Raw genomic sequence first — 15,880 nt, 5'->3', positions numbered from 1 at the left:
GTTTTGTGGTCATTTTCTACATAACAAGGATAAAACAAATGGTAGTTAATCATCTTAGGAGCTAACTTTTCCGTTCCACCTTAAATGATGCAACAGAGCCCATTATGCCATTAATCATAACTATGAGGAAAAATGCTGCAGTACTTTACTATGCACACGTTTAAGATAACCTCTTATCTACTTGTTGTTGTTGTTGTTAAGTAGGTCAGATGAAAGCTAATATATTATTCTGCTGGAGAAGAGAGGAGGTGATTAAAACAAAACTGACCCATCTTCCCTCCATGAATAATTAATATGTGAAATGCCCAAAACCACATGTTTAGCATCAGCGCAGAAAAACAGGAAACAACCCTGCACACATTTACACTACAGAAGTGAGGATGATATAACTCTGGAGCCACCTGCTGTACAAACACCACAGCACACCTGATTATGACTGATGGCAATATCAAAAACATATAAAAAACATAGCCACAAAATTCTATATGTGCAGTCACATTAATACAGGTTATTTACAATGTGTCTATTTTCACAAACATCCAGTGAAAATTAAGATTTTTCATCATCTTGCTGTAAAGTTACAGTTTTGGGAATGTTTTAGATTTTTGTGTGAATGCACAAAAACAATATAGTCTTATCCAGGAGCTTTAATATTAGGTCAATGTAATTTGAGAAATATATCTGAAGAACACATACAAAAAACCCTAACAAAGTAGAACAAGGACTTATTAAAGACTTATAATAATAAATAAATTGAGGTAATTTCTGGGGCGTTTTAAGAGAATTTATTGCAATTTAAATGCCACTGATTTATAATAGATAATAGAATAGCATAACAAAGCATTCATACCCTTCTAAAGACAACAGTACTGTAATTAATCATAGATTGCAAATATATATTTTTATCTTTACCTACTGCTGTCAGTCCACGCTGTGTGTATGGATTTGCAGTTATTGAAGCCCTGATTGGTCACTGCATGACTGGCTAAAATACTATTCACTGCTATATAAAGTTATATGTGGAAAAACATACAAATTAACACAACATATGACAATATCAGAATTATCAAATATTATTGAGGTCATGCCCATTTATTGCACATTAAGTCAATAATGTAATTATAATGACAGGCCTATACTCAACATAAATTTACATTCACCGAAACTGTAATAAGAGTTAATCGTTTCCAATAATTTATTGTTTTTAATAAATTAAGCATCAAGGCCAGTATTAAAAGGATTAATAGCAGCAAACATCTGACAATTATAACTGCAAACTCATCTTCTTCCTCTGTATTCATGCAGTGACACAGCAGCATCATTTGGCTGCTGCTGACTGGCTGTATTCATCTACAGGCGCTTTGCTCTTGTTCTTATTAGGCTGTAATTTCCAGTTGCAGAACTATTTAAGATACCATAATTATCAGTGAAGGCTGTAATTAAAGCTGCAGCATTGGTTTAGTTTACCACTGCGTGCATGCGCTCTAAATAAGATAAGATGCTCTCATTATAATTATTACCTACAATTACACCACAGAAGACTATTTAATTTTCTATTTATTAGCAAATACTACACTGCCTGAATGTGTATAAACACAAAGAACACTGTGCAGCTGAGTGAAGGGAACAGATAAAAGCCTAAACTTATTTATCGCTCATCCAAGCAGGCAAGTTTAAAATAACAAGTGCTGTTTCATCATTACTTTCACAATCATTCACTGATGCCACACACAATAATATCACACAGTGCACCAGCATCCAGGCTTCAAATTCATACATCTTATTTAAGAAAAAAAACAGCAGCAAACTATTACTCATTCACACTTATATTATTGAGTCGAAAAAAGGCCCTAAAATAATATCACAATATTTCATGGTATTTTTGCGATGATACTTTTGAAGATATGACAAAACACTAATTTAAAATTTACACACACACATATATATATATATATATATATATATATACATATATTTATATTAAGAATACAGTGCTGCAACAAATTGTAAAAAAAAATTATTAATGCATACAATATGATACAGCACACCTCCAACTGAGATATTAAAAAATACAATAATTTTATCAGATTTGTAACAGAAGTCAATGATCCAGAATATTATTAAACTAAGAATAATGCTCTCCAAATATCTCCATATATTCAGGATTAAAGTAAAATAAATGAAACTGGACAGATACAATCTGTCTCTAGTAGATATATAATGGGAAATGAGAACAGTGTGAATTTTTGTGGATAAAGGTATCTGGATGTAAATATTAAAACACAAAATGTACTTTCAAATATATAGCTCTAGCTCTGAGAAAAGAGCTATATATATATATATATATATATATATATATATATATATATATATATATATACATATATATATATATATATATATATATATATATATATATATATATCTAGCTCTTTTCTCACACTCACCGGGCAGAAGTAGGAGTTCTCAGTGATGTAGCGTCCCACAGCGTGGTTGCTGGCAGAGGTAGCCATGACGAGCAGCAGAGCGTCACGGGCCTGCTGACCCAGAACGCCGTCTCGATGGATAAACGGCACCAACAGAGAGAAGATCAGCAGGTTAGTGGGACCCTGCTGGACCGCCCCACACCTGAACAACAGCTCCAACACTGCAGGCTGCCTCGCCATCGATACACACACCTGAACAAACAAAAAACAAGGTTTAAAACAAGTCTCTGTGTACCAAAAAACATTATTTACAAACTTTTAACCTAGCTCACACCAGCACGATTTTTGCTGCTCCATGCTGTTTACACACTGAGTGCTGTATGTGCAGCGTTCACTGCTCACATTCGCGCAACTCTGTTTATTAAGTTTAAATCTGTGCTACACATCCCATTAAAATCAATGTGTTTAAAAGCACAGCGGCACATTTTCACTCACGTTTTCAATTTAGAAAAAAAAAAGATCTTAAAGACTGTAGCATTAACAGACAGAATCAAACAAGATTTTTATGATCCATGAAACAAAAATCGCTATTCTGGTTGGCTCCCCTTACTATATTTGCACACAATAACTACTATACATGCACACAGTAACCCACCTGGTTAAGCAGCAGGACGAGGCTTGCCTCCAGGTTCGAGGGACATCCGAACTGAGGGTCCACACAGGCTCCCAGCAGCATGAGCAGCGGCTGCAGGACGGAGGTGTGCTGGAGCAAAGGCTGATGGGACTGACCGATAAGCATCTCAAACAGCTTTAGCAGTGCCATCTGGCTGTCGGGGTCCAGGCCACGGCGTATGTGCCACTGCACCAGCCTCTCCAAGATGTTCTCAGAAGACACCAGCTGCAGAATTGGGCCCATTGCTGAGGGAAGAAATTCAACAACATTTTTTAGAGTTGACTGTGTTAATAAATCTGGTGCACCTTTAAAAAACAAAATAGATATTTTGTTTACAGAATAAAATCAGCAAATTATCAAGAGATCTTTTGGAATGATGTAAAAACCTGGTGGATCACTGTCGCCCCCTGCTGGTCTCTCCTCTGCCAGGAGACACAACATCTGATCAGTGTGATTCCTCACTGCAGTCAGATCATCTGCTCCTCCGGCCCCAGAGTCCCTCTGCTCCAACACCCAGGATACCTGAGAGAGAGAGTGAGAGAGAGAGAGAGAGAGAGAGATAGAGAGAAAGAATGTGAAAGATAGGTAGACAGAGATAAAGTGAGAGACAGTGTGTGAGAGAGAGACAGAGAGAAAGAGTGAGAGAGAAATAGAGAAATAGTGAGAGATTGTGAGAGTGAGAAAGAGAAAAAAAGAGAGTGAGAAAGACAGACAAAAAAGTGTGAGAGACAGTGTGAGAGAAAGACAGTGGGTGAGAGTGAGAGAGATAGAGTGTGAGTGAGACAGTGTGTGAGAGACAGAGAGAGAAAGTGTGTGATAGAGTGTATGAGAGTGTGTGAGAGACAGAAAGTGTGTGACAGACAGACAGATGAAACATTTCTTTCATATTTTAAGAAAGATCATTGTTTTCCCATCTTATACAATATCATTTCATCGTAACATAAAAGGAAAGGACTGAAAGAAAAACATAGCTTTGTTTAACATTCTACAACTGAGTTACATCCCTTTTGGTGTGCATCAAACTTTCTGTATCCAGCACAGAGTATTCACTTCTTGTTTTGGGGGAATTCTTGACTATTTTTACATGACTTCTAGTTACAGTGGCTTGCAGAAGTATTCATACCCCTAAACTATTTAACAAACTTAAATGTATTTTATTGAGATTTTAAGTGATAGACCAACATGAAGTAGCACATAATTATGATGTAGAACGAAAATGTAAAAATCTAAAACGTGTTACATGCAAAAGTAATCAGCCCCCTATATCAATACTTAGTAGAGTCACTGTTAAGGTGTAAAATTAGGTGTTCTGTAAGAGATTAAGATTTTTGCCTATTCTTCTTTGCAAAAGAAGAAGAAGTTGAAAAAATTAAGGGCTCGGATTGGATGAAAACGATGTGTACAAGGGGTGTGCTATATCGTAACGTACGCAATAATATCGCCAACATTTTTGAATATTGTTATCGATATTATACCCTGAAATATTGTGCCGTATCACCCACCCCTAATTATCACATCAGGGAACTATTTTTTTTTTTTTTTTACTGTTTTTAGCAAAAGAAAAATTCAAACTGTTCTCATTTCCCATTATATATCTACTAAAGACAGATTTTATTTGTCCAATATCATTAATTTTACTTTGAAATAATATGATATTACTTTAGGGCCATATCGCCCACCTCTGATGTGTACAGTAGAATATGGATCCATACAAACGTACATGCTGGCAGGTCTAAAAGCAGTGCTGAAACACAGCACCATACATACAAACCACACATACAGTATGTATCCAGACACACTACCATCCTCTCTGCTCTCTATTCCCTCTCCTACAGTCCAGTCCTGATCAATTATCTGATATACTGTACAGAATCTGGCAGTAATCCATAGGCTACACTCCAGCCTGGACCAGTGTATACACACACATGCACACATCGATCTGTAGTGGTTCAGGTTCTGTGTGAGTGATTGTATTGATTTTGTTCTACACAGGCTTCCCTACTGCAGCATGTTTAGCAGTCAGTACTGTAGTCACGATAAGATTTTTTTATTTTATTTCGTGGAATATATTTTGTCCCAGAAATTATTGCGACACACAATAATTTGGTATTTTTTGTTACTATTAAATGTCATTAACATAATGAGAACATAACAGCATAAAATTATATGCAATTATACATGTATTAAAGACAAAAAAATGTGAATTAATCATTTATTGTAATTATTTTTGGTGAATGATATACTTATTTCTTCACCTATTTTTTATTGAAGCATGACTGGCTAAAATACTATTCACCGTAATACATGTCAACAAACACACAGTACAGGCCAGATGTTTGGACACACCTTCTCTCTTTCAATGCGTTTTCTTTATCTTCATGACTATTACATTGTAGATTCTCACTGAAGCATCAAAACTATGAATGAACACATGTGGAGTTTTATCTACTTAACAAAAAATGAGCTGAACCTCCACAGTCACCGGACCTGAACCCAATCCAGATTTAGGGTTTGGGGTGAGCTGGAGCACAGAGTGAAGAAGGCAAAGGAGCAACAAGTGCTAATAAACACCTCTGGGAACTCCTTCCTTCCTTCCTTCAAGACTGTTGAAAAACTTTTCATTTCAGGTGGCCACCTCTTGAAGAAGAGCTCATTGAGAGAATGATGCCAAGAGTGTGCAAAGTAGTAATCAGAGCAAAGGGCGGATATTTTGAAGAAACTAGAATATAAAAAATTATTTTTAGTTTTTTCACGTTTTTTTGTTAAGTACATAAAACTCCACATGTGTTCATTCATAGTTTTGATGCTTCAGTGAGAATCTACAATGTAAATGTTCATAAAAATGCATTGAAAAAGAGAAGGTGTGTCCAAAAATCATTGAGGTCATAAAGCGATATTGCAGTTATTGTGACAGGCCTGTTCTCACCTGTCTCCAGTGATTCTCAAACACCATCAAGCATGTTTCAGGGTCTGCAGTACAGGGGCTGGAGGGGGCAGCGTTCCGATCCGTCCGTCCTCCGGTTCCCCTGGGAGTGATACGGCTTAGCCAACTCATCTTCAGCTCAGAGAGGGTCAAAACTCACAAGACGGCCTTGAGTAACAGGGAAAAGGTCAGAGAAGGAAAAGAGAGGAGGAAAAAGAGGAGGAGGAGGAGGAAGAGGAGAGTAGTGGGGAAAGAGGGGGAGGAAGGGAAAACGTGGGACAGAAAAAAAGAACCAAAAAGAGAGAAAGAGAGAGAGAGTCCACAGGTGTTCTGGAGAGGAGGAGAGACGAAATCATGAAAAGGAGGGAATCCCGCTGTCGTCCTCAGCAGAGTTTGGGGTCGCGTCACGTTAAGAAGGTGGTCAGGATGTGGGAATAAGGCTGGCCAGCGCTGTCATCCGGTCTGGAGCCAGCACCACTCCATACCGATACACACACACACACACACACCTGAAAAGAGAGAGAGAGAGAGAGAGAGAGAGAGAGAGAGAGAGAGAGATTTAATGACAATGCATAATGCACACCTGCAAAGAAAGCACAGATGGAACATCAGAGTCAACAGTTGAGAATAACTGAAGTTATCAATCATAACAATTAGGGCTGTCATAGTTAAAGCGTTAACACACTCTATTAATTATTAGGAATTACGAATTAGTAATGCATTAGTTTAGTCCCTGCTGCTCCTCCATGCAGCTAATTACCACAGATTAGAGCTGGACGATTAATCGATTTTATCGATTAATTAAAATTTACAGTTAAGGACGATGTGTTTTTATGAAAATCGATTTTCTCTGAGTTTTACCACCATTTTCTCAATTTTCACCACCGACGCTCCTCTGAGTTTAGCCCCGCCCCTCCCTTCCGCGCCCGCCTGATAGGCGTTTAAACGGTCTATCAAAACAAAGGCCTTGTTCAGTATAGATGGTAGGCGTGCTGTAAGAACTGCATCCTCAGGGCAGTTTTACAGTAAAGCAGTGAACAGTGGAGAGCAGCTGAGCGCTCGCACGGATAGCGATGAGCATTTCAGCTCTTTTCAGTGGGTCAGATCAATCAGCTCAGCTCATCAATAAGAGCTGACTCTTTCAGAAGCTCGTACAGGATGTAAACAGCAAAGTTACAGTGGCTTGCAAAAGTATTCATACCCATATATTAATATTAAGTTGAGCCACCTTTTACTGCGATTACAGCTGCAAGATTTTTGCCCATTCTCCTTTGCAAAATAGCTGAAAATGAAGCACTCGGATTGGGTGAAAGCACTCTGCTCTTGTGCAGGTCAACGGCGTAATTAACTTCAGTGACAGCTTGACTGAAACTGGTGAAATGTGAGATCAAATTCTCGAATTATGTAGAATATATGGAACCGTAGTGAAATTTGAAACAGATCTCAGAGGCTCAATAAAATTTCATTTTCAGCATTTTTTGTCAACACACAATAAGACACACACACAATCTTATAGTCACCAAAATAAATGCAATTAATCAAAAGAAAAAATAAGATAAATAAATGTGAAAGGCATTTCCCTGTGTTGTTCCCTCTACCACAACACATGAAACAAAGATGCTCTGTCTCTCAAACTTTACTAACTTCACAAAACAGAACTAAACTCATTTGAGTGTTACCAATAATAGGGAATAATTGAAGCTTGAAGTCTGTTTGCATTGAATAATAATACCAAGCAATCAGGTTTTTGAGAAACTATGCAGTACACTGTAGTAAATTCCAATGCTGACAAAAAACATGAATGTTGTCTAATTCGATTCAGGTCTTTCTTGTAGCCACCAAAAACACAGAAAAACTTTCAGAGCAATAAACAAAATTAACAAAGGAAAAATAAGCTTAAGGTAGAAGCAGAATCCACATGAAGTTTCTGAGCAGAATCTGTACCCATATCTACTGAAACTTTCCCAGAATAGGGGTGTGTTAAAAAAATCGATTATTCGATTTAAATCGATCCTCATTTGAATGATCCGATATCGATTTATATAAACCCGAGATCGATCTTTATAACTAGCCCCTTTTCCCCGTGTATGCGTAGCTTTAACGTCTCGCGTAGATCTCGCGAGACCATCCTTTTTTTCCGAGCAGCGCGCTCTGGCTGGGGTGATCAGTTAAGCATGGCTGAAGCAGGAGTGCAGGCGCCCAAGAACCTGAAGGCAGACGTGTGGTTGCATTTTGGATTCAGAAGCTATGGCGGTAGGGAAGAGCTGGATAAAAGCAAAGCTGTGTGTAAACTGTGCAACAAGGAGCTGAAATATTGTGGAAATACCACAAATCTGAGAAATCATCTAACGCGACACCATCCTGATACTCAGAAAACGGCAGAACCCACACAAACTCCACTAGAGAAAGCATTTGCGATGAAACTACCTTCAAGTTCTCCTCGTGCTAAAAAAATATCTGAAGCTCTGGTAACATTTATATGTAAGGATATACAGTTCATAAGTGAGTGTTCATAATATAAACTAATATTTTAATAATGAAATTTGAGTGTTCCTTGTATAATTACATTTCATATTCAAACTACAATTTTTATGGTAACTGAAATTTCCCTAAATTAATCGATGTTGAATCGAGAATCGAATCGAATCGAAAATCGATTTGAAAATCGAATCGAGACCTTGTGAATCGGAATCGAATCGAACTGGGAAATCAGTGATGATACCCACCCCTATCCCAGAAGCAGAGCAGCTTTCCGAGCACTCCACCCTGCTACTCCAAAAACTTCCTGGAACGTCACATGACAAGATGGCGCTCTTCCCAAAAAGAACTCGCTCACCCCACAGAGGAGGGTAAAGAATTCAGACGACTTTTTTTTCGTACAGCCAAAGTGCTGCAGAAAGCTGAAACAAGGGTCACCAAACACAAGAAAACCCAAGAGGTCCGCCATGACTTCATGCAGTTGGCATGAACATTGTCACTGTCAAAACTAATGATGTTTGGCAGAAGAAATTGAGAAAAACTCTGGCCACAATGTGGGCGGTGCTTGTAGCTCGAACAGCCCTGCGCTCTTTAATTGGAGTAAAGCAAGTAAAAATATGATGGAGGTTTCCTGGAAGAAATTAGTAAACTTCTATAAGACACTGAGAAATCACGAAGGGAGCAGCTGGAGGAGCAGAAGACGCAGCAGGAGAGCAGCCTCCACACCAACACGAAATAACAGCCTAAATCTACGGCCCATTAGCTAAATAAAAACTCCTCAGAAACTGAATTACTGCAGTAACGGGTCATACTCCAGCAGATTCTTTATCTGGCTTGTGAATCTGTAACATTTTGAAGAGTTTATCTCTCAGATTACTGTATTCACAAACATCTCCTGCCTTATTCACTGCCAAAACCACTCTACTTTACACTGTTAAATGTACAAATCCCTATGTTTTTTAATTAATACCAAAAAAAATGCCTGTAAAAATACTCAGCTGCTAAAAAAGAAAATCAAAACCTACAAAAGACCTTGAGGAAGATATAGCAGACTCTGCAGTGGCAGCACCTGCATAAATATAACCTTTATAGAAGAGTCATCAGAAGAATGTCTTTCCTGAGTCCTCACCACAGATGTCAGTACTATGATTGTCTAAGTTAAACACTGGTCATTTATTTAGTTTAAAACTTTTAAGATATATCTTTTTACCAGGGGTGTAAAAGCAGCTACAGAGCACATTGAATACCTGAGGATCTAAACTTGGTCCTAGTCAACAGAGATAAAATGAAATATGTTTCAGTTTGTTTGCAAAAAGCACTTAGTTTACTTGGGTTGTTTTCACACTATCACTACTTTCCAGTTTAATGGACTCTGGTTTGTTTGTAGTCTTTGTGCAGTTGATTTTGGTAGGTGTGATGGCAAGCTGCATGACCGGGATTCAAACCAGCAATATCCTGATCAAAGTGTCAGCGCTTGTTTCATTTCAAAGATCAACTGAGGATTAACATGGGCCTCATTTGCTGACATCAACATGTATGGTACCTAAAACCTACACATTTTCAAACTTATGCTTTCATACCATCACTGACTGTTAAGAGATAAAAACTCACAATATGTGACTAGACATGAAATACATTCAGTTTTAATATAAAGATAAGATTAGCTTTATCCAAGTTGCTTTTAAATACCATACATGATATATAGTATGTATAATTAACATGCATATAACAGCTACTGTTAACAAAAAACCCTGCAGCAAAAACATTAAAATAAGATATTTGTGTAACTATTCCAGTAAATGCAAGTCATTCAGGATAGTGCTGCTATCAGCGTGGTTAACCTGGCTAACTGAATGGCCTTTAAGATAAGAACCCTATTCTGAGGAAGTGGCAGCTGTGTGTGACTGCGCTAACATTAGCTGCTACATGTTAATGTTTATGCAACTTGGTCTTATCTAGATATTATTCTAATACTTAAGGTGATAAAGAGGTCAGGTATAAATGGGGTCAAAAATTATAATTCATCAGAATATTCACCATATTTTACGGACTATAAGGTGCACCATCAATAAGCATTCATTTTCTGGCCTATTTTTATACATAAGGTGCATCGGAATATAAGGCATGGTTAAAAAAAAAAAAGGCTTTCGAATTTAAACAAGCGCTGGATGTTTATTTGGGTAAGTAAAACGCCTGCATTTATTTTACAGTAAGCTTACATTTCCAATACTTTCAACAGCACAGTTAGCAGCAGCACTAGACAGGTTTAAAGGGGCTTAGCACTAGTAAATACGGTAAAAACTGCTCCAGCCTTGGTGATGGAGAAACTTCACTGAAACTCCTGTATAACTCTGTACTTCAGCAGAGTGGCTTTACTGCTCCTTAATACCTGACTGATAGAATTCATACATAAGGCACATTGTCGAGTTTTGAGAAAATTAAAGGATTTTAATAGCGCTTTATACTGCAAAAAATACAGTACAAATAGTAATGTTTCAACTTTATTAAAAAAGGTACATGGTGAGTCAAAAGGACACTTTTAAATTCAGAAATGAAATATGTCAGCTTTCATGATGGTGGCGATGTTCAGGATACAGCCTAAAAGATAGGCCCTCTCATATATTTTTCTAAAATAAAAGGGTGCCCTGTGACGTTTGACTCACCCTGTATATTCTATATGTACACTAATATTCTATAAGTATCTAAAACCCGTAAAAGAATGCTGAAAGAAAAGACTTGCAGGCAGAGAGAAAATTTTGCATAAAATCTTTGAGTAATAACTATAAAACATGGCCTAAAAAACTGAAAAAGATTTTGTGCCCCTTTATTCTGTCCCAGATTCAGAACAACAATCACACTGCCAACTAAATTACAAGCGATCCAGAACTTTGGGGTGGGTGGAGGGTGTACAGCTTAGTGCTGCTGGTCACAGAAGGCCGTCCACTCCAAATTCTTCAAGTTCCTGGTTTTGTCTCACAGAGTTACAAACAAAAAATACCAAAATATAAAACATGCATTGGAGACGGAGTCAGTTTCTTGGTTTACATGCTGTGAGGCTTGTTATTGACTCCAACAGCCAGATTTCTTTTCTTACCAGGCGGCCACACTGTGTGGAAACATGGAACACTGAATACCAAAGCGTGATATTCAAAATGCACAGTCATACTTAACTCAGTCTCACTCATTCTCAATCTTTCCTGGAACAAATCATAAACACATCACGCTCTGACCTTTGAACCCAAGCCACTTCAGTTTCTGCCTGGAGTCGTACCTGCACATTACTGAGCTCAGCAACAGCAGTAAAGCAGTAAACAGGCTTTCCAGAGAGCGCCGCTGATCATTTCTCTGAATTTTATTCTTAACACCAAACAGATTTGTGGTTTAAAGCAGAGTGGAATGATCAGTAGTTATAATAACACTCCTAAGGCTAATCTATAGCTTTATACCGTCACCTGACCACAGCGGGGAGAAGAGAGACAACAGCCACACCTAAGCTATTTCGTAAATTTGTCAGCTGAGAACACTTAGCTCAGATCAGATTTTCTGCTGTTCTCCTCCAACTTCTTCTGTCTTAGTGAACAACCGTCCCCACTCACTGTCTAAAGCTGAGACTACATGCAAAAAGAGCACTTAAAATGATGAGTTTCTTTGATTTTACCCAATTAAAAACCTCTGGAATATAATCAAGTAGAAGATGGATGATCACAAACCATCAAACCACCAAACTGAACTGCTTGAATTATTTTTTGCGCAAGGAGTAAAGCGGCATAAAATTATCCAAAAGCAGTGTGTAAGACTGGTGGAGGAGGAGAACATGACAAGATGCATTAAAACTGTGATTAAAACCAGGGTTATTCCAACAATGTTTATTTTACTCAAACATAAACCTATAAATAGCAAAATCAGATAAACTGATTAAGAAACTGAAGTGGTTTCTTAATTTCCAGAGCAGCATGAATTTCAATATTTAGCAATGGAATTCATTAACAGTAAAATACCCTTGAGCTGACAACTGATATTTAGATAATTACACCATTACACATTTTTTTCATTTTGTGTTATAGGTCACACAAAACAAACAGTTGTTTGTACTGCTTTGTCTTTGTTAAATTATTATGAACTTTATATTAAGATAGACTACACTCTATGGACCAGAAAGAAATAAAACAGCATACATATAATAATAAATTCATGGGCAGTTGTTAGATAGTCCTTTGTTTAAAAAGTGATTGAGTACCAGCTCCCCTCAAAGTAAAATTATAAAATTGTATCAGTTTCCCACGCACTGACTGTGGCAGAGAGGAAATATTTTGGTATCTAATTACATGTACTGACGTTACCCTTAAATATAGGCTACTGGACGCCAGATAATCAGCTTAGACAACACTTTCAACAACACGCAGCGGTGTCAGCAGTGACACTCCTCATTAAGGAATTCAACTACTTGAAGGAGAACACACAGCTGATTCAGGAACACACAGCAGCGGAACAGCAGTACAGGGCTTGCATAATCTCCACAGAAAAGCCCTGTCAGTGTACACTGAGCACTGGCACGTGAGGTCAACATGCAGAGAGCCAAGTGTCAGCTAGTTGGCTACCCTCAACACTTAACTGTGGAGCACTGAACAGTTTTACTGGAAGGAGTTCGATCAACTGAGATTGTGATTTGAGGTGATTTGGAATGAGCTGAATAATATACAGGGCAATCTCACAAAATTAGAATATCTTTGAAAAGCTACTTTATTTCAGTAATCCAGTTAAAAATGTGAAACTCACATATTATAAAGACGTATTACACACAGAATGATCTATTTTAAGTGTTTATTTATTTAATCAGTGTCTCAGAAAATAAGAATATTGTGTAAGACCAATTGGTACTTTCAGCAGTGTGGGCAGTGTGCCAAGTCCTGCTGGAAAATGAAATCTACATCTCCATAAAAGTTGTCAGCAGAAGGAAGCATAAAGTGCTTCTGGGAAAAAGATTTTGTGGGAAAAAAAAAAAAAAACTGCACTGACTTTAGACTTGATAATAAAACACAGTGGATCAACACCAGCAGATGACACACATGACTCTCCAAACCATCACTGATCATCAGTAAATTTTACATTTCATTCCCATCATTCAATGTATATGAATACTAGTCTTCATCAAGTCAGGACTTGAAAGTGAAAGACAGAAAGAGAGGGAGAGGAAGAGAGATATTGATAAGTGGTAAAAGGTTCTGTAGACACAAGCTCATCCCATCTTAAAAAAATGAAGAACAATCATTCCAGAGGACACAGTTCCTCTACTCCACAGCTCACTGCTGAAACTGCTTCATACCTGCCTTGCCCCATCTTAAAGGCATTAGGTACATTACCAATAGATTCGTTTTTATTGGCACAAGAAATCTAAGGTTCTATTTTATTAGAAGGTGTTCACAAACTTTTGATATATAGCGTGTAAGTACTAATACTATTTTCTCTAAAGCAACGGCAACAACAACAAAAAAACTAAACGTCTGTACATTCATCAAATCTTTTAAATGTTTCAATGAATTCATCACTTGCAGAAACAAGTTGTTTTGGGTCTTCTTGCACTGAGTAAAAGGGGCAGCTTTTGTGCTGGGCAGCAGGAAGGCTGTGGTGGCTCTCAAAGGGCTTCTTGTGGAAAGTCTCTACATCTCTACTGAAGGCCATAACTGACAACATTGTTGTTTAGCAGGACATTCAATCGAGGGGTGTTTTGTAAGCAGTGGTAGAAAACACTGTTTAGGTGGTGTCCCCAACTTTATCTTCATACAGAATAATTTTAGACTTTTTTATTGGTTTGAGAGCCACTAAAATTACATTCAGAAGCTTATAAAATCCATAAGATACTCAAAAGCAGAAAACCTAGACACTTGCAAACCACAAACATACTTCTATCCATTTCAGTTTAGTTCTATACAAAATGGTCATTATGAACAAAGCTTTGTGTTCACTTTTTAAGATAAAATAATAACAGGTTTCCTTGTTAGGCAGTGTTCCATAACCTCTTCACTGAAAAAAGAATGCCATTGAAAAGTTACATTATTTTAGTAATTCAGTTCAAAATGTAAAACTTATATTTTATATAGATGTATGACACACAACGTGATCTATTTTAAGCGTTCATTCGTTTTATTGTTGATGATTACGTCTTACAGCCAATGAAAACCCAAAATCTGTATCTTAAAAAAATAAAATATATATGCCAAGTCCTGCTGGAAAATGAAATCAGCAATTCGATAAACGTTTTCAGCAGAGGGAAGCATGAAGTGCTGTAAGATTTAGAGGGAAAACAAAACTGCACTGACTTTAGACTTGATAATAAAACACAGTGGATCAACACCAGCAGATGACATACATGACTCTCCAAACCATCACTGATCATCAGTAAATTTTACATTTCATTTGTTAATCAAGGGAGCAGAGTTTGGAGAAGGAGTGGAGAGACACACAGTCTAAGCTACTAAATTACTGAAATAAAGTAAATTTTCATTGATACTCATTTTTGAGATGCACTAGTAAGCATAACATGATTACTGACACATGAACCAGGCAGAGTGAATAAACTTATTTTGGATTTTTCTTTTCACCATATACAATCATTTACCCTGCTGTCTCTTTAGTTTTTGTAGTTAGAACATTATAATGGCTTTACATTTCAAGTTATTTGCCTGACTGTAAAATGGACAGTCATTATTAATAAATAATGTTGTTCAGTAGCCCCAGAAAGCTGTCTGTGCCGTGATTTCAGTTACAAGCAGCAGAACACTTAGCTTCTTCACTTACAAACAGTGACGTCTTTATTGAACCATACAACCACAAACCCACAGAAAGAAAACAGCTGTGTATCACTATTGAACGTTATTTGCATGCTCTTTTCAATTCAAAACACTCTTTTACACACAAACACACACTTACCAACTATACCAATACTATACCAACAGATTCATATTTTATATGAATATCTGCTCCAGAAAGTATTGGTTTCTATTTTATTGGCAGTATAGCTGCTGAATAATTAATTAGAAGCTGTGTTCACACACACACAATAGATATATAGTGCCATTACTGCTGAGTGAACGCTGATCAGGGTCAGACTGTTCTGGCTGAACAACTGGGTTGAGGTACCTCTGAAATAAATAGCTATGCTGCCAAATAACATTTAAGAGGATTTGGGCATGCAAGGCACTTGGAAGGAAATGTAAAAGGGCAACAAATGTTATACCATCCTGGTATAGGCCTACTGTAGCACAGATCACAGAAACAGAGTATTAAACCTTTTAGGAGAACATTTTAAGCAAAGATCACCATCAAATGCATCTAAAATGGCCAAGCAATGGTCAAAACTGATATTAGGAAAACATGCTTAGT

General features: G+C 37.3%; 1 protein-coding gene across 1 annotated transcript in view; it reads right to left on the bottom strand.

The window, feature by feature from the left end:
* fhip1b (FHF complex subunit HOOK interacting protein 1B) overlaps positions 1–15,880 on the bottom strand; it is a 38,147-nt gene that overhangs the window by 15,732 nt on the left and 6,535 nt on the right. Inside the window, exons 2-5 of the mRNA XM_049484978.1 lie at positions 6,026–6,531; positions 3,486–3,621; positions 3,082–3,344; positions 2,448–2,678 (exon numbers count right to left, since the gene is read on the bottom strand). Coding sequence (XP_049340935.1) covers positions 2,448–2,678; positions 3,082–3,344; positions 3,486–3,621; positions 6,026–6,154 — 759 coding nt within the window. The 5' untranslated portion in view covers positions 6,155–6,531. The remainder of the gene's footprint in view (positions 1–2,447; positions 2,679–3,081; positions 3,345–3,485; positions 3,622–6,025; positions 6,532–15,880) is intronic.

Source organism: Astyanax mexicanus, chromosome 11 (assembly GCF_023375975.1).
Source record: "Astyanax mexicanus isolate ESR-SI-001 chromosome 11, AstMex3_surface, whole genome shotgun sequence".
In the NCBI taxonomy this organism is placed as follows: Eukaryota; Metazoa; Chordata; class Actinopteri; order Characiformes; family Acestrorhamphidae; genus Astyanax; species Astyanax mexicanus.
Note: the sequence above shows the minus strand (reverse complement) of the source record. Positions and strands in the feature narration are given on the sequence as shown.